The sequence below is a fragment of the Montipora foliosa genome, chromosome 8, assembly GCF_036669935.1.
Source record: "Montipora foliosa isolate CH-2021 chromosome 8, ASM3666993v2, whole genome shotgun sequence".
NCBI lineage: Eukaryota > Metazoa > Cnidaria > Anthozoa > Scleractinia > Acroporidae > Montipora > Montipora foliosa.
In genome coordinates, this window is record NC_090876.1 from 18863066 (window position 1) to 18887337 (window position 24272).

Consider the following 24272-nt stretch of genomic DNA (forward strand, 5'->3'; position numbering starts at 1 on the left):
AACTACTTTGCATCACTGTTTTCAAAGAACTACCCCAATGCAAAGTTGTCTGTGACATCATTACCTGGGAATTAAACCCATTTGCTTTCCTTGCTCGAGCGCACATCAAATTGAAGCTGGTTTTTCCACTTTCTGGGAACCTCTAACACGGCAAAGGAGGAAGTTGAGCAAACAAAACAATTTTTTTTTATATAAATTATAATAATACCCAAGTAATACTAACTATTGATGTGGCATGTCCTTTGACACATGGATAGTAGAAAAAAAACTAGAAAAGAACAATCACTACCAAGATCTAAGTATGGAGGTTGAAAAGAACTGTAAGAATGCATCCATTATCCTATTTATCATTGGAGCACTTGGGTCAGTGAAAAAGCATTTGAAGGCCTGGGTTAGGAAGATGGGATTATCTCGAAGGACTGATTCACTCCAAAAAGCAAGCTTGGTGGGCACGGCAAAGATCCTGCAAAGGACTCCTAGACACTTATTAGTTGCTGTTCCACTAGACCATTTACCTATGGGAAACTGTCACCCAAGGGAAGTCCGTGTTTCGTATGTAACCCCATTACCCACAGTGAGACTGCCCACGGGAAATTACCGTAGAAACATAAAAAAGAAGAAAAGAATCTCCCATGACAGTTCCAGAGCCAAGTCCTATACGGATGATACCTGTTTACAAACATTGCTTTTGTTATTCAAATGTGTCAACCATAGGAACAAAAGACCCTTTGTTTCGACAGCCAAGGAGGCTCTGGTTGGCACATTAACCCTTTGATGTCCAAACCAGCCTAAACCGGCTAGACTTAGTATTTTACTCCGTCTAACGCCAGACGATTTTACTCGTCAATGGGGAACCGCTCGGAGTAATGGGTTAATGACAATGGGTGACATCAACGATATCTTCCCTATGGTTAATCTATGTTTTATTTAACTACACGCGCGAACTGTCCGCCAATCGGAAAGCAGCATAGAGTAACCGCAGGAAATAATAACAGATCAAAACAATGTTAATTCTTGTATGTAAGGATGTATTATTGCTGTTAAGTAAATGCATGCTAAACATTTCTTTGAGGAGGAGGTACTAGTGAAGGTGTTATTCAATATGGCACCCGTTGCATGGGCCAATTTGCCATAATTAAAGCTTTTCAAGGGTTAATCAACGTTTAAATGAAAGAAAATATCAACGTCTCAAAGAAGAAGCTATAGTATTGCTTTTGAATTCGTGTTTGAATAAAAGTTTATGACGCTTCGTGTATAATTCCTGGTTGAGATTTATAAGTTTAACCAATCCTCATTTTTCTCGTCAAAAGCTTGCCATTTCACAATTAATGGCAAAAATGTCGTATACATTAAAGAGAAGATTTACCTTAGTGGCCATGGTGTTTCTGAAAGTCTCGAACTTGGGTACCTATTCGATTTTGTCGAACGTAAATAAAGTTCCGGCTCGACGGTCGACTCCGTTGAAGACGTGACTCAATTACATTACTTGATCATGAAATTTACCCATGATGCAAAGGGTACTCGAACTACAGAATGGTCACGCAATGTAGCTCGAAGGTCGCCTGATTCCGAGACGGTCGAAGGTCGCTCGTGTCACGCACTCTTCTCCATCTCCCTTTCCCGACGGGAGAGGGAGAGGGAGAAGAGTGCGTGACACGAGCGACCTGGACCGTCTGAGGAAGGTAGATTCATATGGATGATGATAAATGCATATAGATGAAGGTAAATGGCTATAGACAAAGGTAAATGAATATGGATTACTGAATAAAGGGAATATGAATACGGTAATAATTTAACGTGTCGGACTCGTGGTGGGTATATCCATGAGATCCTTGCCCCCCCCTCTTGTCACCAAACTTCCCTAGTGTCATCCTCAACTGAGAATCTTAGTATAAAGATTCTAAACTTCTTAGGTTACATTCAACATCCTCCGATAATTTCTTGAGCTGCACTGCATGCCCTCGGCCAATCTGTTACTTCCAAAGATATTTTTCATGTTTATCGTCAATACTGTAATTACTTCAATAAGCAGTAATTTTTCCCTTGAAAAAGGTTTTTAATGAAAAACACAAAAAAGAATGATGGGCGAGGGCGGGGTGAACACGCAGGAAAGGGTATGACAACGTCAATTGTGTTGTGTTACTTTTCCTTGCGTTGTGCCCAGTGGTTTGGGGATATGGAGGTATATCTATGACAAAATTTGAAATAAAATCGTCCAAATCATGAATGCATCAATCCAAAGCTGAATGGCAACAAGGCCAATGGCCATCACGGAAAGATGCATAACGCAAAAAACCATAACGCAAACAGCCAAACGCAAAAAGGTATAATGCAAAGAGGCATAATGCAAAAAGGCATAACGCAAATAGCCATAACGCAAACAGCCATAACGCAAATAAGCATCACGCAAATAGCCCTAACGAGAATAGGCATAACGCAAATAGGCATCACGCAGACGCATAACGCAAATGACCGTAGCGCATTAAAGCATAACGCACAGTCATAACGCAGAGGCATAACCTAAACAGGAAGAAAAAGTTCGATGGCGATTATATGTTCTTTCCCTTGAGCAATCGACTGACGTTTTTTTTTAGAGCTGAATCTATTTACGGCGTACACAGCTAGTCTCCATTCTTCCAACGGCCTTTGCGTTATGCCTCTGCGTTATGGCTATTTTGCGTTATGCCTTTCTGCGTTATGCCTTTTTGCGTTATGCCTCTTTGCGTTATTCCTCTTTACGTTATGCCTCTTTGCATTAAGCCTTTTTGCGTTATGGCTGTTTGCGTTATGCCTCCCTGCTTTATGCCTTTTTCCGCGATGGCCATTTACGGAATCGGCTTGTTGCCATTCAGCTTTGGATTGATGCATTCATGATTTGGACGATTTTATTTCATTCTGACCATTGAATTTTGTCATAGATATACCTCCATAGCTTTAAGGTCGTGCCATGCGACATGCCAGAGGCTTTTAGTGACAGAAGGCAGTGTTTTCTTTTATTTAATACTTTACTTAACGATGCCGTATTTGTATTAATGAGACACTCAGAAATCGTTTCACTCTGAAGTAGATTAAAGCCCCACTTCCCGATTGCGTGACATTCCTTTTATTATTTCGTGACAAACAACAAACTTTGTATGTACACACAGCTGCACAGATGTCGATCTTTCCCTTTGTCGAATCAAAAGATCTAATTGTTTTTCATTTTCACTAAAATGGATTAACGTGTTAAACGCCAGCTTCTCTATCAACATGACGAAGGCCGTCGGTCGTAAAGCTGGCAAGAGGGGTAGCGAAAACACCAACAATGCAACTACACGCGCTTCAAAACTTGCGAAGAAACATCCCTGTCAATTCCAGGAGGAGACGTCGCGAAAATGGATTGTCGTCATTTTTACCATTTGTACAGTCATCGGAGCAATTTTAGCTGTTTCGCTCATTGTCCCCGCGTTTCAAGTTAGGCTTAAAAACAAGGCTTTGCGAAAAGGGAAGTTAAATGAACAGAAAGCCTCTGCCCAGGATAATGGTGGGGGTAAACGTTTGACGACAGAAGGTAGGACGTACAAATGATATCAAACTCACGGCGAAACGGGCTACGAAAGAGTCTCAAACCACCATGTTCTATAAAATCCACTTAGTGATGAAGGCAAAATCTTGCCAGATCGTTAGAGACTCAGCACCCAATCACGGTCCATACTATCAAATCAGTGTTTTTAACAATGTCTCGCTCATTGTTTCTGAATTTGTTGAGAAACACGTTGCTACCTCAGCAACTGTTTCCTCGTTCGCGGGCGCCTTCTCTTCCCAGAGCTATTGAGACCAATGCGCGTATGAATAATTATTCCCTTCACAAATTAATAATCTCTCGCCCCAGTTGTTCAAAATCCACTGGATAAATTACCATCCATTGGATAGCGCAATTGGTGTCGCTATGACTTATCCTCGATTTATCAGGCCGATAGCGCTATCCATCGTTTGACCATCGTTTGATCAACACCAGCATAATAATATTTACTTTAATTGATATTTTACTCCATCACTAAGGGCATTATTGGCTTTACAGATGCAGATCCAGGAATTTCTGAAAGGGGATTGTACTGCTTAGTATCTTTCTTTTTTTCCGATTTTCCATCTAAAATGCCATTTTCAGCATTTCTGAGACTTAAAAGCATTGTTAGGGCATGAATTAGAAACTGGAAAAAAATGCTACTCAAAGGAGGATGGGGTGGGGGGGGGGTTGCAACCCCTTCCCTGGACCTGCCTCTGCTTTATTGCAGAGGAACAAATTGTCACTCTATTTGCAACAATTCACAGGTGCATAGTCTGCAATGTTGCTAAAAGTGATATTATCAGGTAGCCTTTAAGCCTCAATTATGTGAAAAATGGATAGAACTTATGATCCTCTGGATCACTATATTCAGCTGATATCTGATCAATAATAATTATTGGTTTTATATAATTTTCTGACCTATCTACCTTACATTCATTCAGTGGATAGCCCTTAATCCACCTTTTGAAAATTCTTACAGTGGCCTGATCTTATTATAATGGTTTAGACACCCTTCTGCTTTCATAGAAGATCATAATAATCATCATGATGACGACAGCAATGATGATGATAATGAAGATGATGATAATGACAATGATGACAGTTACTGTAATAACTTTAAGTCTTGATATGCTTATTGAGTTAAGAATGTGTGCTCTTTTATCAGGGGAGACCATATATCAAATGAAATCAAAATCACATTGGTGAGAGTGGACAATTGGGGTATCTGGAGAAAACCCTCTTAGAGAGGAGTGGGGAAACTAATCCACATCTGATGTAGCCTCCCACGCAGACGTTCTTGGGCTTTGTCACAAGTTCCTCCCCCAGTAACGTCTGCTGAAACGAAAAACCACTTCCGTTCATGAAGTACATAAGATAATTAAGATACATACTTAGTTGACCACTTCCCCTAGGGGCTTTTCAGGGTCAATAAAACACAATCACAACAGAACAGAACATTCAACAACAACTGTTAAGAATCTCAACTAGCCGGAGGCACACCAGTTGGCTATTTACAAGTGCAGCTGAGAGGTTGAACCAGGGACTACCAGGAACAAATTCAGCCAGTTGGCCAGGACGTGTCTTGAACCCGGGATCCCTGGATCTCAGAAGGCAATGGGCCCAGGGAGGGGGGGGGGGGGTACTCCCTTATAAGGGCTTAATGGGGACGTGCGGCCAGCCAGGGTATGGTTTTCAGGATTTTTGTCGTGAACAGGGTATCGAATTTAGCATTTTTGTCTTAATCAGGGTATCGATTTATCAATTTTTGTCTTAAACTGGGTTAAATGTCTTAAACAGGGTATCAAAAATCGGAATTCTGTCTTAAAATGGGTAGGAAAATCAGCGATATTTGTCTTAAACAGGGTCAGGGTATGAGGGGCCGCGCCGCACCTCCCCAACCAGGGATACATCGAGTTCCCCCCCCCCCTCCCCCGGGGCAATGGGCCACACCACCAATCAGAGGGTTTTCTAGTTTTGGGTAAACTCAAGTCCCCAAATGCTGCTCCTCAAGTAAGTATAGCAAGTTTCATTTACTCTTATCTTATTGTTGGAAATAGGTAGCAAATGCTTAAAATTAAAGGGATACTTCATGTTGGATGTCAAATTTGGGTTACTTTGCATGATCTAATTCCTTGCATTTCTAAACATAAGTGAGCATGTTCCGCACAATGCAGTACAACAGAATCAGGGTATCAAGAAGAGAAAAAGTAGCATGACTATTCCAGGGGTGGGGGTAGGAGTTGAGGGGTAAGGGGTGGGGGTAGGGGTTGAGGTTACCATAGCTGAAACAACCCAAACCTTCACAAAAATGCTAACCTTAGGCCTAGTCATTATCTAAAGCGTAGTGTTTAGGCTTAAGGTTAGCATTTTTGTAAAGGTTTGGGTTGTTTCAGCTATTGTATCCTACACCCCCTTCCCCCACCCCCTACCCCTCACCCCCTACCCCACCCCCAGAATAGTCATGCCAGTCAAAAAAAAAAAAGCCTAAAAAAGGGAAATTTTCACTAGAAAATAAGGGGTGTGGATCTAATTACTTGCATTTCTGGACAAATAAGTCAGTAAATCCTGTGGTAGACAGTAAGATCTATTTCAACAGACTTGGCTGATTAGAGTGTGAAGTGAAGTGAACCCAGGACCTTCGGGTTAGATCACCGCTGCTCTACCAACTGAGCTACAGACGGGAGCAGGCCGTGGGAACTGAAGATGTTAAAGTCACGGCAATGAACATGTACAAGTACAAGAAAGGGTTACGTTTTCACAAACGTTGGCCGTGTAGCACTTATATTTCAACAGACTTAACTATTGTCTTCAGTTGGTGTCCCCTTTGCCCTGGTCCATTTAATGCATACTTGTAAGTCACTCAATCTGGTTGACAGTGGTATGTCAATGCAATATCATTTTTATTTTCTGCTATCTACATTTTGTAGCTGTAACACAAGAAAGTTATCTTCCCAAAGAGTTACGAAATTTCAAGCTTTCTGTACAGAGCAGGTTAACGATGAAAAACATTAAAGAAAATAATCATGAGATGAAAATTCAAGAGCTGAGGCATGAACGTTTTGAGAGTTATGTCAACGCATATGTAGTGGAGAATTTTCTCAGTGACCACGAGTGCCAGAATCTTGTCATTGTCCACCAAAAGCATGTGTCACAACTTAACAAGCAGGGACCAATCATATGTTTTGATGGTATCAAGTCTTTCCGTGAATACTTGAAAGATGCAAAGCTAAAAATCAAGGTATCACAAAATGATTTTACTGAGGGAACAACATGTGTCAATGAGACATTTTCAACTCAACTACAAGCGTACTTTACATGGAGTTTTAGTACAGCATTTTACCCTGGGGAGAGCAAATTCTCCACAATATTTGCTGAAAGGATACAAAGAGCAACAGGACTTAAGCTTGAAAATGGAGGAAAGTTTCAAATAACTTCATACCCACAAAATGTTGGTAAGTTGTAAGTTTAAGCATAAGGCAACTTGCTTGCTGGGTACAAAACATAGGTCACAGGTCATTGTTTTACCAATACAGAGTTTTTACGCCTGAGGTTAGCTTTTATGAATGTCTAGGATACTTTCTATATTCTTGGTAAAACAATGACCTGTGACCTGTGTTTTGTACCTGCCACAACTTGCTTGTAACTGTTTTAGGCATAAAGATGTGCCTTCTGCGGAGCCTCAACTCAGGGAGCCCTTCCACATTTGCAGGAATCAAAGGAAGTCACTGAGAACATTCCTTGACATCCTGGAGAGTCGAGATGTTGGGCTGTTAGTACCCCTGTGCTTGAACTGACTGTGCATGACCAACCAGGAGTACTGACACTTCCTTATGATACTGATTACAACAAGAAGTACTCACAAGCCGTTAAAGCTCTCTGCACACCTCTGCACACATACTCCAAGATTTTCCGGGTTTCAGTTAAGCAATTAGCAACTGAAACTATTGATTTCTCTTATGAATAGGGATCCTCGTACTTTGCAGAGTTTTACAGGCCTCGTGGAGTAGTGGATTTCAAGCGCATTCCCCTTAACCACTATGGATTCTTCCTCTGCAACAAGTTCTGAGCAACTTCTGATTGATTGATTGATTGATTGATTATTATTATTATTATTATTATTATTATTATTATTATTATTATTATTATTATTTATAATAATTATTATCAATTTGAGGCATGGACAGACCACCCTCTGTTGATGTGATTGTTATCAATCTATAGAAAAAAATACAGAGGAATACTGGTATCTTTCAACTTTTATCTTGCAATAAAGTTGCCTGTGTAAGTCGTGTTCATTAATTAATTTAGTATTGGTATTGTTTAACTGTTAGTAATAATTATAATTTTAAACACTCACTTTGAGGTTGTTTTCAGGATACAAGAATCACACTGATTGCATCGTCAACCACAGTGACAAACGAGACCGCTTTGCTACTGTCCTGGTTTACTTGAAGGATGTAGAAGAAGGTGGAGAAACCAAGTTTCCACAGTTGGGAATCAGTGTAAAACCACGTAAAGGACTTGCTCTGATATGGAACAGTATGAATTCTAAAGGAGAATGTGATCTGACATCTCTTCACAATGCAGCGAAGGTTGTTAAAGGACAGAAGTTCATCATACAAAGATGGTAAGAAGTAGCACATAGATCACCTATAATTTTAACACTTCACAAATTTAGGCCCTGTTTAGTTGAATATATTATATACTAGCTCATAAAGAGAGGATTACATGGTGGCAATTAAGATATGAATTTTATGTTCTTGCCACGAGAATATAAAATTCACATCTTCGAGCTAACACGTTATTTTCTTTTTATTATATGGACAATAAATATACATGGCAAAGATTGAAAAAATGTGAGAATGACATCCACATATGAATTATGTAGAACCCATTGGGAACGTTGTTGTTCAATGTGACCACTCATGTTACATACAAAAAATATTGTGTTTCTGATTGGTCAATCACAAATGCATAAATAAGTTATAGAGTGCAAGAGGTTATAGGGTGCTATGGAAAAAAAGCAATTTTGTGATTTTGTTGAGTATATAATAAATAAAAAATGTATGAACTAGCTCATGAATTAGTGATTTTTTGAGAACTTTCAAAACATCACTCGTTCCCTTAAATCACGAAATGCACTTGTACTTGTATTCATATGATTTCCTATACTTCAACAAAGTATCGCGTTTCTGGTTGGTCAATGACGAATGCATAAGGAGGTTATAGAGTGCAATATGGAAGTTGCTATGGAAACACAGCAATTAAGTGATTTTGTTGAGTGTAATAAAAAAAATCATATGAACTTGCTCTTGCATTTTGCGATTTCCTATGCGGGAGCTGCTGTTTGCAGATGACGCTGCTTTAACATCCCACAGCAACGAGGGCCTCCAACATCTCATAGACAAGCTGCCCCACGCCTGCAAGGAGTTTGGGCTAACGATCAGCCTCAGGAAGACCAACATCCTGGCACAAGGTGCTGAGTCCCCCCCAGTCATCACCATCGACAACACAGAGCTGGAGGTTGTGGACACCTTCACCTACTTGGGCTCCACCGTTTCAAGCTCGACTTCGCTCGATGCTCAGATCAGCTTCAGGATCGCCAAAGCAGCTGCTGTCATGGCCAAACTCAACAAGCAAGTGTGGGGCAATGACCAGTTGAGCGAAAGGACCAAGATGTGCGTCTACCAAGCTTGTGTCCTGTCAACTCTCCTGTATGGTAGCGAGTCGTGGACGACCTATGCCAGAGAAGAGCAGCGACTCAACAGATTCCACCTTCACTGCCTTCAGCGCCTGCTGCACATCAGGTGGCAGGACAGAGTCACCAACACCAAGGTCCTGGAGCACGCTGGCTCACTGAGCATACCATCACTGCTCATTCAGCGACGCCTTCAATGGCTCAGCCATGCACATCGCATGGAGCCTGACCGCCTGCCAAGAGAAATCCTTTATGGAGAACTTTGGGAGGGCATCCATAGCATGGGTTGACTGCTGCTGCACTGCAAGGACGTCATCAAGCAAGACTTGTGATCTGCACTAATCCACACCAGTGCATGGGAGGCTCTAGGCTCCAGGCTACATGCAAGAGAGCCGCAAGGAAAGAACGTGCAGCAAGGCACATCTGCACCACCTGTAATAGAGACTGCCACGCCAGGATCGCGTTACACAGTCATACAAATCAAGACAAATCCCCAGCGCTAACGATCGCCTCTTTGAGACGGGGATGCCACTATATTTTTAATGATATATGAGTCTATAGATATGTGGCCTAGGTTCAATTCCTACAATACTCATCAAAAATCTTGAAACACTTGTGTCTGTTTCCTCTTCCCCAATGTTGATTTGGGTATCACAGTGGTCTCAGTGCTTCAAAACACGCGTGGCTCAACATTGGGGAGGGAGAAGGCACATTTCAGTGGAGAAAACAGTGTGAAGTAGAAATCTCAGGATTTTTCCAGAAAATTCGAGAGAAACAGTGTCTGTTTCAATGATTTGTGATGAGTATTGTAGATATGGTGTAACCTGTGGGTTGAGTTTGTTGGGTCTCTACTCTCCTCTGAGAGCTTTATCTCCAGGTACTCCCAAATTTCCCTGTCCTCAATTGGGTATGACTATTCCAGGGGTGGGGAAAAGGGCGTGAGGGGTGGGGAAGGGGGGGGGGGTGAGGAGTAGGGTGTGAAGGGTTCAATAGCTGAAACAACCCAGACCTTAAAGTGGTACTATGATCAAAAAATCATTACCTTTTTTTCTTCAGATTTTGAAAGCGTGTTTGCTTACTACCTAACTGGCAAAATTTTGAGCTTTGAGTTTTATCCAAAGGCTGTTTATTTTGAGTGTAAGTTTTGGATTTCACGGTCCGCCATTACTCACGTTCAAAAGTGGCCGATTGGACCTCAGAGGGTTGGATCTAGAGAAAATCACGTCATTTACTCACTAGCTTAAAATTTCAGCGTGTAAACGCAATTTATTACATAATGCAAAACACGGGTTTAAAAGTCTGAAAGCCCGAAACTCCCTTGCTGCATATTAATTCGGCCGCGTACACACGCATTGCATTCTTAAACTAGTGAGTCTTTGATATCATTTTCTACTCGACCCAGCTCTCTCAAGATTTTAAAGTTAGTAATGGTGGACCAATAAATAAGAAAATTCCAGTTAAAATAAACAGGTGTCTTTTTAAAATCAGAACTTAAAACTTGGGTTAGTTAGTGTTTAGTTAACATAGTTTTGAAATCCAAAGAAAAAAAAAATTTTTTTTTTTGATCGTAGTACCACTTTAACAAAAATGCTAACCTTAGGCCTAAACACTATGCTTTAGATAACGACAAGATCTAAGGTTAGCATTTTTGTAAAGGTTTGGGTTGTTAGTCTATTGGGAACTAACAGTTAGCAAACCACCTTGGTCTTTCTGGGGTGAGGTAGTATAGTGAAAGATGAGTCCCCCCACCTCCCCCCCTTCCCTTTACCATCTATGCATGCTCGCTGGCCAACTATATCTGTTTCCTAACAGGTATTACTATCACAACTTCCCATCACTTGGGAAACGTCCTCAAGAGCCAAGATTACCACAGCGCCATGCCAATCAACCCAGAGTGTCATGTGATGAGTATGAACAAGGAAGTTGCAGATGGTATGACGAGTGGAATTATGATCATTTGGTGGAGTACACTTCTAATATAAATAATCTGATTTGATTTCAAGACGATATCAATAATAATAGTGATGACAATTTAAACTCAGATTGAACAGCCTGCACAAAACATTTGGTGACACACAATTCCCATGCACTCACAACTACAGCCTTGTGAGATTTCTTCACTACTCCCCTTGACACACAACACAACACTGTTTGTTGACCTCGAAGGCCGAACATTTCTCAGGGTCAGTGGTACTGTCATTTTCTTAAAACAAAAAAGGAAAAGTGTCCCAAGTGTTTTGACATTGGTTTCCTGTTGCATGCCTGGATACCTGCAGGCTATAATTCTTGACCAGTGATTCAATGTTTTGAGCTGACAGCATAATTTCAAGACATTTCTGACACATTTCTGCAGTAATTATTGTGGTTGCTTTCAAGAAATGTCTTTTTAAGAAAACGTAGATAAGAAGAATTAGTCTTTTTCTTTTCCAGTTCATTTTTATTTGTACTGAGTATGCATCAATAAGAATACAAGGAAGGTAATACAAGAGTGTAGCAAAAAGTACGAGCTGGGAAATGCCCTCCTAAAATACTAAGAGCACTTGTTTTGATGTGAATAATTATTATAACCATTGTAAGCAATCATCGTTTCACTTATCAATATTATTGGAAAATTACCCTCTATACAGGGAGTTTCTCAAAATATCCCAAGACAAAACAACTCAAACAAGTCTTGTTTATGTAACAAATGCTGTATAATGTACCATAATAAATAAGGCAATATATTCACTGGCAAACATTGGGATGTTAAGAATAATATCAAAGACACTTGTCCAAACTGGTGAGCAGAAAGTATGTTCAATCTAAAAGAAAAAGCTAACTGAATTAGACGGAAAGAAAGCTAAAAAAAAAAAAAAAAGAAATTTCCCCTTAAAATTGTCAAGAAAAAGTTTCATTTTTAAAACAAGTGGCGTAAAAAGTTGACTGTTCAATTTGAATGTTTGAATTAGCTTGACTTCATGGAAATAAAATAAAATTTCTTATCATGAAGGGAGGATACATCGAAAAAAATATAAGGACTTCTATCACATCAAGATGCCCATTAAATGTTGGAACAAGACTTCAAAATTTGGAATTTTCACAAATATCCAGTTCCGTGAAGCATGATACAGTCCCAAGAGTAATTAACATGTATTGTTTTCATTTAAACAACCCTCAAAAAAAGTATTCCATTATGGGAACAGAAAAAATTTTAATGGTCAATAACCAACTATCTCAAGAACTGAAATGAGAGGAAAAATGAATGAAAAATGTAAAAATGCTCAGTACTACTGTAGTTGCACGTCACTTAACGTTATGCTGTTTCACTCAGCGGTTACTTTGAAAGGATTTCACTTGATCACCATTAAATATCAGATATTCTCCTAATAAATATATCAATAAATACTTCAGAGTCCCAGAAGGGTTCCACTTAAGATTTAGCTCTGCTTGGGTCAACTGTTCACTCTAATTAGAATAGGTAATACAACATCACCATTTTGGACAAGGTCTTGAAAAGAGCCCTCAGTCATTGTCAAAGTAATGATGTACTCACGGACTGAACCAGCCAGTTCATGTAAAGTAGACCGACGTCAGAACAGAATCAAGAAATCCTTTTACTTGCAAGGATATAGTGAAACAAGCAAAACACTCAACTTTCATTTGTTGGCAAAAACCAAAAACAGAAACCTCTGTCAGGTTTGCCACTCAGCCAGCAAAAATTCCCTGATATTATTTAACATCCAAATCTTTACTGCCATTCAACACAAATACTTCGTGATCTAAAGCCAGCAAAGAAGCCACAAGACTTGACCACGGAAAAATACCTTCATCTTTAGAGTAAAAATTATATCTGGCCTACCTTGACATTACAGTATTTCAAGAGGAATTAAGAGTTTCTCTGTTATCAATAAATTAGAGCCTTCCAAGCTCTGCTCTTCAGCCACAAACGTTAGTCTACCCAGTACAAAGTTTATCTTTTTTGGTGACAATTCATCCTGAATAGACTAAAGTCACTGTTAACTAACATCGTCATAACTATGGCACCCTTAATGCATAAACTTGTAGCATTGACAATGAAAGAGTACTAAGCTGCAGCAAGGGCCAGCAACTTTCCCCTTAAACCAGCTGACACTAACACATTCCGAGTTGCTAAGTAACTTTAGCCTTGCATCAATCATCTCTACCATTAGTGATTCGCTCAAGAAACTAGAAAGTGACCTCCAGATGACACCCTTGTTGGAATTCCCTTACTGTATAGAATTACATCAAATTACATGAACTAGAAAATGACCAGAACATCAAAAGAGTATCAGTGATAAAGAGGTATTTGCTCATCTCAGTACAAAATGGCTGAAACGGTCTTTACCATCCAATAAATCTACAACATTAGGACGTTTTTTTAAGTGTAAAAATATACAAGTATCATAATAGTAATCTTAATCCATAAAATATTTACAATCTGACTTGCAGTATACATTAAAGAATTAGATCAATGACAAGTACCAATAGCTTCTTTTTTATATAAAATTCCTAAACTGCTTATTGTGGTAATTAAGTTTTCTCCTTAACTTAAATCTTAATATTTGTAAATATGATATACACTCTGTTCATACAATAACCAAATAATAAATTGTACATCTTGATACAGTAAGCTGACATCTCCTGGTGCTCTAACCTGTTACCACATCACCCTCGCTTAAAAGACAGCTTGTCTTAGAACTAAAATTGGGAATGCTCAGACATTCACCTGATGCAAAAATGATGATTTGTGATTATTCTTAACCAAAAAAAAAATCTGTCTCTTGCTTGTTCAAAGATGCCCTGGTCCCAGAGATTTTTCTTGAGCAGAGAGAGAGCCACAAAGGAAAAGAAAAACCTCTGGTTACCTTAGACTTCAATCTCACTTTCATGCAGATGCCAGGGTCAGAATCCGACCCTCAGGCTTGGATTGGTTGATATTTTTAAAAACATGCATATCAATATGATTGGTCCATTTGATTGGCAATACCTGGAGGACGCATGATTGCCAAGTTGGCATTGGTCCCTTTTGTAATTTGACAGCTGGCATCTACATGAAAAGGATTTTAAAGTCCGAGGTAACCAGAGGATTTTCTCTTTCTTGCCACTTCAGGGCTGAAGAAAAACCTCTAGGACCATGAGTTCCAAGAGCAAAGCTTCCACAAAACTAATCACAAAGTTGTTATTCAAATCGAACAATCATTCCAACTGTTTCTTTGAACTGCAAGTTCTTGACACCCATCACACCTTTTTGGTCCGTTACAGAACAAACCTGCATTTAAAGGGGGCTAGGTCACGCTATTTTAGGTAATTTTGTTTAATTTTGTTAATTATGAGCTCTAAACGTCAAATTGGCAGAGCAAGAGTCTTTCATTTGCAAAATCACGGCCACATAACAACTGAGAATGATTTTCAAGCTTTGTAAATGACATTTTGACATAGACTGATATAAATTTGAAAAAAGGTGGGCCGACGTTTTTCAAATTTACCCAAATTCAATCCATTTCAATCCTCTCCAGTTTTGTCCATCCACGTGCCTTCTTGGCTTCCCTGTGTTTTGTTAGAGTTCTTCTATAGTTTTGAACAGTTATTTTGGTATTTTAGTTAATTCTATGACCATTCGATCTGTGCTGAAAATGCCCAGAAATAGGGTGACCTAGCCCCTTTAAGAACCTGCCTTGTTCTTAATGAGGTAGGTGACAACTTAGAAATCTGGATAAACTGCAAGGACACATATGCCAATAATACAATATTGATACCAAGGGTCATGAAAATGATACAAGATACAATACATTACAGTGTGCGACGAGACTAGTTCCTGAAAAGCAGTAAGAGAGGCTCATCATTTGTTTCTGAAATCCATCGACTTGCATGCGCCAAAATGCAGAGCTCGGCTGATTTCACAAATTTGTTAAATTAATGAAGTATATTAATTTTCATAGTATTTTAATATCACAGTGTTAAATCATTTTTCTTCATCTTGAAGTAAACATTGTAGTTCACAATGTGTCAGAGTACTATTGTAGCCTTTCTGCTTGTTGCTTTCTTGTAACCAGACTCAACCACACATAAGAAGCACTCCAGACCTACATTACAGACTTAAAAAGCCTTTTCTGGTGCTCCATGTATTAATCTGAACAAAAATGCACTGTAAAAGACAGACCTATAAATTTTGAATAACATAACCAATCAACAAGGACATACAATAATAGTATTTTATAACTGCTTTCACTGACTCAAGGAGCAAAAAAATACAACCCAATGCCAGTTCGGAAAGGCACAACATGGCAACAATACCCATTAACCTAAAGATCATGGTCATACAAAATATACAACTTCTACTATTTTGGTTATTTGAATCTTGGAACAATCATTTTCTTGATGAGCACATTCCTTGACTATGCAAGTACTAATGATATTAGCAACATTGCATGCAAAACATTGAAAGGTCTTAAACAATATTATCATTATAAACAACCCTATGGCAGCACTAAATAAATGCTTCACTGTTCAAACTAACCCAAATTGTCGTTTACGTAAAGTCAGGCATACAGTTGCTGCATTGGTCGAGGTCCCACTGGAGCTGTTTACAATGGTGCTGAAGCAGTGTCGAGTTGTTTGAAATTGAAGTAGTTACTACTTACAATCAATCACGGCAACATTAAAAGCAGATTTACAAAAAAGGTTTTGATCTCTGCCCATGTTCACTGCTACTGTACATGTAGTATCCCATTTAGCACTAACAAAATAATAATGCACTACATCAAGTCAGAGTGGGACCTTGGCCAGTTTCTGAAGTTCTTTAGGTTAATACATGTGCATAGTTTGACCCTATGCTACATCACAGCAGCTTGCCTGGGATTTCCCAACGCCATGATCCTCTTACAGATCAGAGAACTACTGAGAGGCTTCCAGTTGTGACAGTTGCTGACTAGCTGTAGCTGGAGAGGTAACTGCCATCTTGGGTAAGGAGGGCAGTGCAGAGAAAGCTGAAAATGCCGATCTTGCACTTATGTTAATGATCTTGACCTTTGACTTATCCGGCCCAAGAGGCAAGGAGGATCTATCCCTAAAAGTAAGAAACAACAACTCGTTTCTTTTTTATTTCATCACTTCTGAAGTGCCCCTGTGATATCCTTTGACATCATTTTTTCCCTCAATCCAGCTCTGTTAGATATAAGTTAGTAATAACAGACCATTAAATAGGAAAATTCCAGTTAAAATAAACATGTCTTTTTCAAATCAAGGCTTAAAACGTTGGTCACTTAGTGTTAAGTTAACATAGTTTTGAAATCCAAAGAAAAACAATAGATTTTTTTGGTCATTCTAAGGGGGATTTCCTTTAAATCCCTTGTTTTCCCTTTTAAATTCAACAGGCACTGCCACCTTGGATAATAATAACTACGATTAATTATTAAAATTAATATAGTGTAAATAACTGTAGTTAACATGTCACAATTATTATTGAATGAGACATGTTACAGTTATTGTTGTGGCACAGCTACAGTTTTTATCGTTCTAACAGAACTATTGTATAATTATAATTATAATATTATTATGCGAACTAGTAGCAGACATGAAATAATTTTAAAGTAAGAAACACAATTTTAAGTTTGCAATACATGTTTCGGATGACCAACATCCATCATCAGTTGCGAATACAAATGAACCACCAGTTGGTGATATAAAAGATAGCTAAATAGGAAGTATGAATACTAAAATTAATAACAACGTGAATAAGGGCCACTGGAAAATACAATGATAGAAAAACAATGGGTATTTAACACAGAAAAATTAAAAACGACAGCACTGGATTGTGATCGTGGATGTTGTATACAAATTTTCTTGCGCAGGCTGTAGCGCCTAATATGTCGGCGAGACAAACCAACATCTTGCTACACGTGTTCCTGAACATTTAACATCCAATAAGAACTCACACATCTTTCAGCAAATATGCAAAGTTTGCTTATCTTTGAGCTGCACTCTATCAAAACTTATTATACAGTGTAAATAGTCATATAGAAAAAGAAAAAACTCACCTATCTGAATCTTCAACATGCAATGGCACCTTTTCAGCACCATCAGGAGGCTCTCTTGCAAAGAGGTAAGAGTTATTGGGTTTAGGTGATGAAGCATACTTAGGTCCAGAAGGTATCTCAGGAGACAAGTTCTCTTCAGTTTCTGCTGCTCCTCCCAAGGAACTCCTTGATGATGGACGTGAATCAGATGCCCCTGGAATTATGGGATATGTTGGTGATGCAGAGTGGCTTCTGCTACTGGTGTTGCCACTTCCTCCACTGTCTTGCCCATCATGGTTCTCAGCTGGTGTCTGGGTGTGGATGTCAGAGGTGCGAAAAGTACCAGACAGCACTTCGCTGACGGGTGCCTTTCGACCATCTGGTACATGTTCCATTACATGCTGAAAAAAAAATTCTCCTGGTTAAACTGGAATGTCCCTGTTATACATTGCTTCACATTAGTATCATTACAGGGGCCACAAAATGGCTTCCATTGTAATGTTAGCATAATATTACATTTTTCACAAAATGCTCCCTGCAATGTCCATCCTAGTGTACCAAGTTGCCATTATTTAAAGTCAGGTGCCATATCCTATGAGTGGTTTTCTTACTATTGCTAACCATTGTTAAACTTTTTTTACTTCTAGTTGAGCTCGGCTTTCTCTGTTAATCACTCACTGAAAAAACTATTCCCCATTAATTTAGAGCCAAAGTCAGAAACACTTCAAAGAAAGTAGAGTAAACTTCCTTCCAGTGTGTAAAATAATTTTACCCCATTGACCTCCTGGGAGTGAGACTTGACACATTTTACTCCAGATGTCTACCACCAGACAATTTTACTCTTCAACTTGGGGTATCCTAGGGCATTTGAGGTGTCAATGGCTTAATGTTTACACATTGATTTCCTAAGTCAAGTTAGTAACAGAAAAAAAAGCACTGAATTAATTCCCTTGCATTGGACAGGAACTCGGCTTTTAAAACTGGAAAGTGGATTTAGGATTTTTTAGTTCCTTATGGTCAATGCTAAACTTATGGTAAATGCTAAACTACCTAACAAAATTAGGCAAAACTAAATATTCCGCTAATATTCTCCGACACCTTGCTTAAAGTTCCTTAATTCCACCAATGCAACCTTTTTCAACATCAACAGAAAGTCAGATTTTAGTAAAAGTTAAGAATCCGATCCCACCAACGCGTCGGCCAACACATCGGTCAACACACTACCGACACGTCGGCCAACACAAAGTTCTTGGAATGATTTACTGATACATGGATATATCCTACATGTAGCTGGTTGAGTGGTATGTACCGGTACGGAGTGAATTGATCTGAGTAGATGACAGTTCCAGGTTGGATATGTGAAGTGACGAGACTATGAACAAGGGTCTCTCTAGTTCAGTCGGGAATGCGGAAGATGATAAAGATGAAGTCTCGGGCAACGCGTTTGCCAGAGTGAAAACTGGGTTCTAATAACACTTGTCGTAATGGGAACTGGGTTCTAATATCACGAAATATAAGATGGTGGTCAAAAGTAAATTTCTTATTTTCCTTCGAAGACATTTCCGTTCAGTTTGAAAAAGGTACGTTTAGGTTTTCAACAGTTCAATAAGGCCCAAATGAGTCACGGACACGCCACCGACGCATCTCATACGTTATAAGATTAAACAGCAGCCAACGCGTCGGCCGACAGTCGACCAACAGTCAACCGATGCGTTGGTGGGATCGGATTCTTAACTTTTACCCAGATTTTAGACTAGCAGTGTTTTTGGGATGAGAGATCAAAAAAGTGGGATTATTTTTTTCGTCACATGCAGTTTGCTTTCTGGGATCTAAGGGCCAGTGTCATGCTATTTAGTCAAACTTCAAAACACTAAAAGACTTCTTTGAATCAATGAAGACCAAAACAGTACTGTAGTTTTGTTGCCAATAACCACTGAAATGAACTGAACTGATTCTGTGTTGATTGTATCTGAGGATGGAGATGGATTCTGAAGACACTGCCTGTGTCTTCAGAAAGTTGCCAAAAAGTAAATACAAATTGTCATAGATATATTTCAGACCTTGGTTATTCAAAAGGTGGATAAACCTATCCAGCAGATAAACACTAGCAAAACCAATTGAGTTATCCAGTGGATAGCGCTATCCACCCTTCGAACAACTAGGGCTAGATCTTCTCATTGGATTCTCAGGAATGCGGTACACATGTAACAGATACAGTAACACTTTCGATTTTTATCCAGGTTTGACCTATAAACAGCAATTTTAGCACATGACAGTGCCCTTATAGGGTAGGTAAATGTAGTTTTCAAGATGCAGGGCTTGTACCAGGTTTTTAGTTGCCACCTGCAATAACATGATCTGATCTGCTCTGTTTCATTGTGTGTTTTGTAAGGGAAACAATGAAACATTCTCCGCTTGGTGCCCATTTTTGTAGACCTAGTGCAGGCACAAACTTGTTGGGGGTTCTGGGGCATCCTCCCCTGGGGAAAAATTTTGAAATTTGAACCTCTTAGAATGCATTTCTTGCATTCTGGAGCACAAATTAGGGTATTTGAACACAACCTAATATCATAAAATTTTGGCTTTTTTTACTTAGAAAGTACATGTACTTAGAAAGTAAATTCAGTTGATGGCAAGACATATCTTGGGTTTTGAAAAGACACTAAAATAGCATGACATCACCCCTTTTAAGGCTCGTTCTGTACAAATGCGTGCAATGTATTTCATCTGTCGTGACCGAAAAGACCTTTTCAAATGTCGTCTTTTCACGCTTCAAATGTTTTTAGGCAGCTGACACCAAGTACTGGACTGCCAGGCAGCTGCCTCAAAAATGCATGTGCTCCATCCTCAATCACCGCGGTACACCAAAATTGCCGTCAAAATTACTTAAATTCAGGCATCTCTTGTTTTTCATGAACAAATCCTTGCCGATCCAAGGCTCACGTTCTGTGCGAATGTTTCTCATGTTATTGATAGAATTTGGGGTAATTTCCAATTGAAACCCTTCTAGTGGTCCACAGGCATGGTAGAATGATTACTTTCCATTGTAACTCAACACTGTTGAAAAGGGGGTTCCCATGAGTGTTTCACAGGAACCTAATAGCTCAACAAATTGACCTGCTCCCAACTGTGTAGCTCCATAGCTCAGTTGATAGAGGCAGGCATTGCAGAGGTCATGGGTTCGAATCCCGTTGAAACTAAATAAATTGTGCAGGTAAGTGCAAGTGTCACTTTCTTGTTGGTTCCATTACAGTTTTTCATGCCAGTGAAAGTCCTTCGTTCCTAGTTAATTAAACTTTTCCTTTATTGGAATTCTGTGTTTCAGTTTGTTGACGTGCAACTGATCTCTTTGACGAAACAAAAATTGATTTAGTTGTTTCAGTTCTCACACTGGCTGCCATTTTTACCAAAGCAGTCGATTTTCTTTTGTCGCAGGCAATGTATTTACTTTAAAGTTTTCTTTATACAAACGTTTTGCTTTTTTGTACAGGTGAGTCCGGTCTTTATAATAATTAATTATACATGTACATATTCATGATTCTTATTAGAGTTGTTGCACACTCGTAAGATATTCTGAGACATTATCAGTGCATAGAACACACAAAGAAAGAATAGACGGTACAGTTGTTCCGGTGTCAACCAGATACCCACACTCGTACATGTATGACACAAACTCACCCTTTCAACTTGTGTATCAGTTAAAACTATTTTTTGTATTTCAGAGTTGAGGCCCTCTAGGCTCCGTTTCTGTGGCCCCTCTGAGGATCTTGGTGCTAAAGGAATTGATATAGGGATCGATTGAGATAGTCTGCTCGGAGGGATGGCTGTGTGATCACCATGAAGAGGAGACTGGCGACCATAAATCGGACCTTTCTTTCGCAAATACTTTAATTTCTGTGAAAACAAAAACATTTATTGATCAGGCCCCAAGTGTCGAAAAGGTGGATAACATTATCCAGCAGATAAATCACTGTCCATTGGTTTCACTATGACTTATTCAATGGAAAGTGATTTACCTAGGGGATAGTGCTTTCCATAGTTTAAACAACTGCATAAAGCATAAAGTGTACATGTAGGGGGGAGGGGGGGTACTTAAGGAATTTCTGGGTGGGGATGTGCAGCTGGGACCCTGGAACCCTTAGCCTATACCAGAGCTCATTTCAGCTGGATTTTGCTACCCTTTCCTATAGTAAACTCCCCAAATCACTCCTATCCTAGAGTAGCTGTTTTCCAGAAACTGAGGTCACTAGCACAGTCTCAAGCAAAGCCAAAACAAAACCTTATACCACAATCACTTCTTTCTTAAAAAGGATTTATTTATACTTGTCCAGCAATGCCAAGCGCTTACATACGCATTATCAAGACAATGAATTGTTTAATTTTAACCAGTATTAATACCACCGATTTCCGTATGAATCCTGATTTTTGATAGTTAATAATATCCAGTAGCATTTTATGATAGTCGTCTATCAACGCTGTCGAGGCTGAGTCGTGAAAATTTAAACTTGCCGATTTCCTTTTTTTATATTTTTGAGTAGCAATTCCTGGTTTCCTTAGTCTTGACAAAATCTTCAACCAACTGATCAGTTTCGTGAAAATTGATACCCTATTCTAGACCCAAACACTCTGATTTATATACCCTATGCTAGAGTAAACTGCTTGAAACCATACCCTTCAAAGTCGACCCCCCATTTTTGATGGCAAAAAAAGCAATTTCTTAATTTCTTTGCTAAATGTTCATGGGATATTAATCTTGCATTCTTTGATTTCTGTAACTGTGGATTCACAAACAATTAAGGGCCTCAAGCGCTTAATAGTTTTGTGGTTCAGCGGTTGTTGTATGTGCGGGCATTTTGTCCTTGAATTTCGAAAAAGTTCTCAGAAAATCGAACATGTAAACCTCAAACTAACCTGTTTCATTGTTCAAGGATAAAGGGCTTTAGAGGATAAGCACAACATCACAAAAGCAGGAGTCAATCTTTGAAAATAACTTCAAAAACGATGCGAAATGTGCAAGGTTTAATTGGTGCTTGACTTATAATTTCTCACATGGCAAACGAAACAAAACTCATAACCCAAACAATACAAAGTTTGCAAAGCATTTAAATCATCCAGGTTTGTATAAAGAATAAAAAACAATCATTACCAACCAGCATTTTCAGGAAACACGAGTGACAATCATGCTTGCACGCAAACACGAGGAATTGTGCCAGGTTACTAAGCCGTTGAAGGATTGAGTTTTATTTAAAGAAACAAGAAGGTTTTTTAGAGCTTTCCGCCTTTGGAAAACGAAAATTTCCAGTGTCTATTTGTGCTTGTGAGTATCTTCAACATTTAAAGTAAAACAAATCCTTTTTCATTTCAACTGGAATTGCTTAATTACATTCATTTTGAAGTCTTTCGTCATTCATTTTGAAGTATTTCGTCCACTGCGTTTGTTATGCCCAATGACCACATTATGATGTTTATTTTGAATAAATTATTTAGCTGGAACTTGGCTCGAAATCTTTGACCCACGTATAAGTCGAGGGCGATTTTTGGAGTTTCTTTTGAGGCCATAAAAGGTCGACTTATACACGGGTAAATACGGTACCTATATGGCCCATATATGGCAGACTAGAGTTTTGTATGATGCCCTTTAACTGTAAAGGAAAGAAATTTATCTACCAAAAAGAGTCATAAATTATGTAGATTTAGCCAAGCCTAAAAGCAGAGCTCCTGTGTTATTTATTCCAATCAAAACCTACCACCTGGTCAGAGGTAAATTAAAAAAAAAAGAGCTGACCTTGAGGAGCTCTAACCTTGAGCCCACGATATGCTTATGTGACACTGGTCGGCGGACACTTTGTTTTGACAGGAGCCAATAGGTCTTTTTCAATTAAAACATTAAAACGCAGCTTGAAAGAGAGGTTTAAAGGACGAAGACAAAGGAAAGTGGATGATATGCAAATATTTTCCACATTTATTCCAAGGTTTCTCTTGTTTCTGTCCTCACTGCCTCACTATCAAGCTGAACATTTGACATTTTGAAAATGGCCTATTAACCATAACACAGATGTCCAACATCAAGAGTTCCCACCCAAAAACGTGAGTTGCATCACAGTTTCATTGGCACACATAGTGGGGTGGACATTGCACGGTCATACAGTGACCAAAACCTAATTTTCTCGCACAGGTTACCATATTTTCTTAGCCATGGTGCTCCAGTAGTGCACCATCTGCGAACAGTCTTCAGCTCCGCTATGACCTTGACACACTTGTCAATATTCCAGAATTTTTCCACAGCCCACAAACTTTGAAAATTGACTAAAATTAAAACCTACAGTACACATGACCTGACAGTATGGTTTTATGGTTTCACATGGATTTGTGACAAGGCTACTTTGATAAACAGCTCAATAAATTTCAAAGATGGACTGCCGAAAACTAGTCAGATCTCTCAGGTAGTGCCACCAGGGTTATTTTTTAACGCTGTGTTAACTTATCTGACACTTGCCTCTTTTATCTTTTGATCAGCACTGCCTAAAGAGTTTGACCTCTTTTGTTTTGCACCAAAACTCTCTTCAGCCTCGCTCTCGTCCCAATCTGGTGTCTGAAAAACAAAACTCAGTACTTTGACCAAACATTTTTTAACAGATTTTTCACTGAGCTTCAAAATGCATGCATTAACTGAAAACAAGAACAAGAGACCTGGACAAGCAAGTCACAATAATGTTGATATTCCAGTGACTGTTACTGGTACCTAAGAATTTGCATAATCGAATAACAAATTCTACGGAGGCTCAAAGGGTTTTAACACTTAGAAGACACTCTTTAGATCAAATCACGCTACAACATTGCATCACATAACAGCAATGTTATAGTACCATATGAAACACGGATTATTTCCAAACAAGATGTGATCATTACTGTGATGTAACAAGTTAACCTTGCAACCGAAAGCCCAGCAAAAATACCATAACTTTTGGATTTAGTTGCAAATGTCTCAAAAATTAACTTGGTGACCCCCTTT

The 24272-nt window shown here is 39.0% G+C and overlaps 3 protein-coding genes across 3 annotated transcripts in view; 1 reads left to right on the forward strand and 2 right to left on the reverse strand.

Annotated features, from left to right (window-relative positions):
• LOC137967251 (cobalamin trafficking protein CblD-like) overlaps window positions 1-1492 on the reverse strand; it is a 12881-nt gene extending 11389 nt beyond the window's left edge. Inside the window, exon 1 of the mRNA XM_068813770.1 lies at window positions 1367-1492. Within this exon, the coding sequence (XP_068669871.1) occupies window positions 1367-1378 (12 nt within the window). The 5' untranslated portion in view covers window positions 1379-1492. The remainder of the gene's footprint in view (window positions 1-1366) is intronic.
• A 1599-nt stretch (window positions 1493-3091) lies between these two features.
• LOC137967921 (uncharacterized) lies at window positions 3092-12631 on the forward strand. The gene is made up of 4 exons (XM_068814520.1): window positions 3092-3550; window positions 6475-6999; window positions 7922-8174; window positions 11058-12631. The coding sequence occupies exons 1-4, from the start codon at window positions 3250-3252 to the stop codon at window positions 11239-11241; spliced, it is 1263 nt and encodes a 420-aa protein (XP_068670621.1). The 5' UTR covers window positions 3092-3249; the 3' UTR covers window positions 11242-12631.
• A 2175-nt stretch (window positions 12632-14806) lies between these two features.
• Window positions 14807-24272, reverse strand: part of LOC137967920 (protein FAM117B-like) — a 38913-nt gene continuing 29447 nt past the window's right edge. Inside the window, exons 4-7 of the mRNA XM_068814518.1 lie at window positions 23757-23852; window positions 20939-21154; window positions 17282-17661; window positions 14807-16311 (exon numbers count right to left, since the gene is read on the reverse strand). Coding sequence (XP_068670619.1) covers window positions 16140-16311; window positions 17282-17661; window positions 20939-21154; window positions 23757-23852 — 864 coding nt within the window. The 3' untranslated portion in view covers window positions 14807-16139. The remainder of the gene's footprint in view (window positions 16312-17281; window positions 17662-20938; window positions 21155-23756; window positions 23853-24272) is intronic.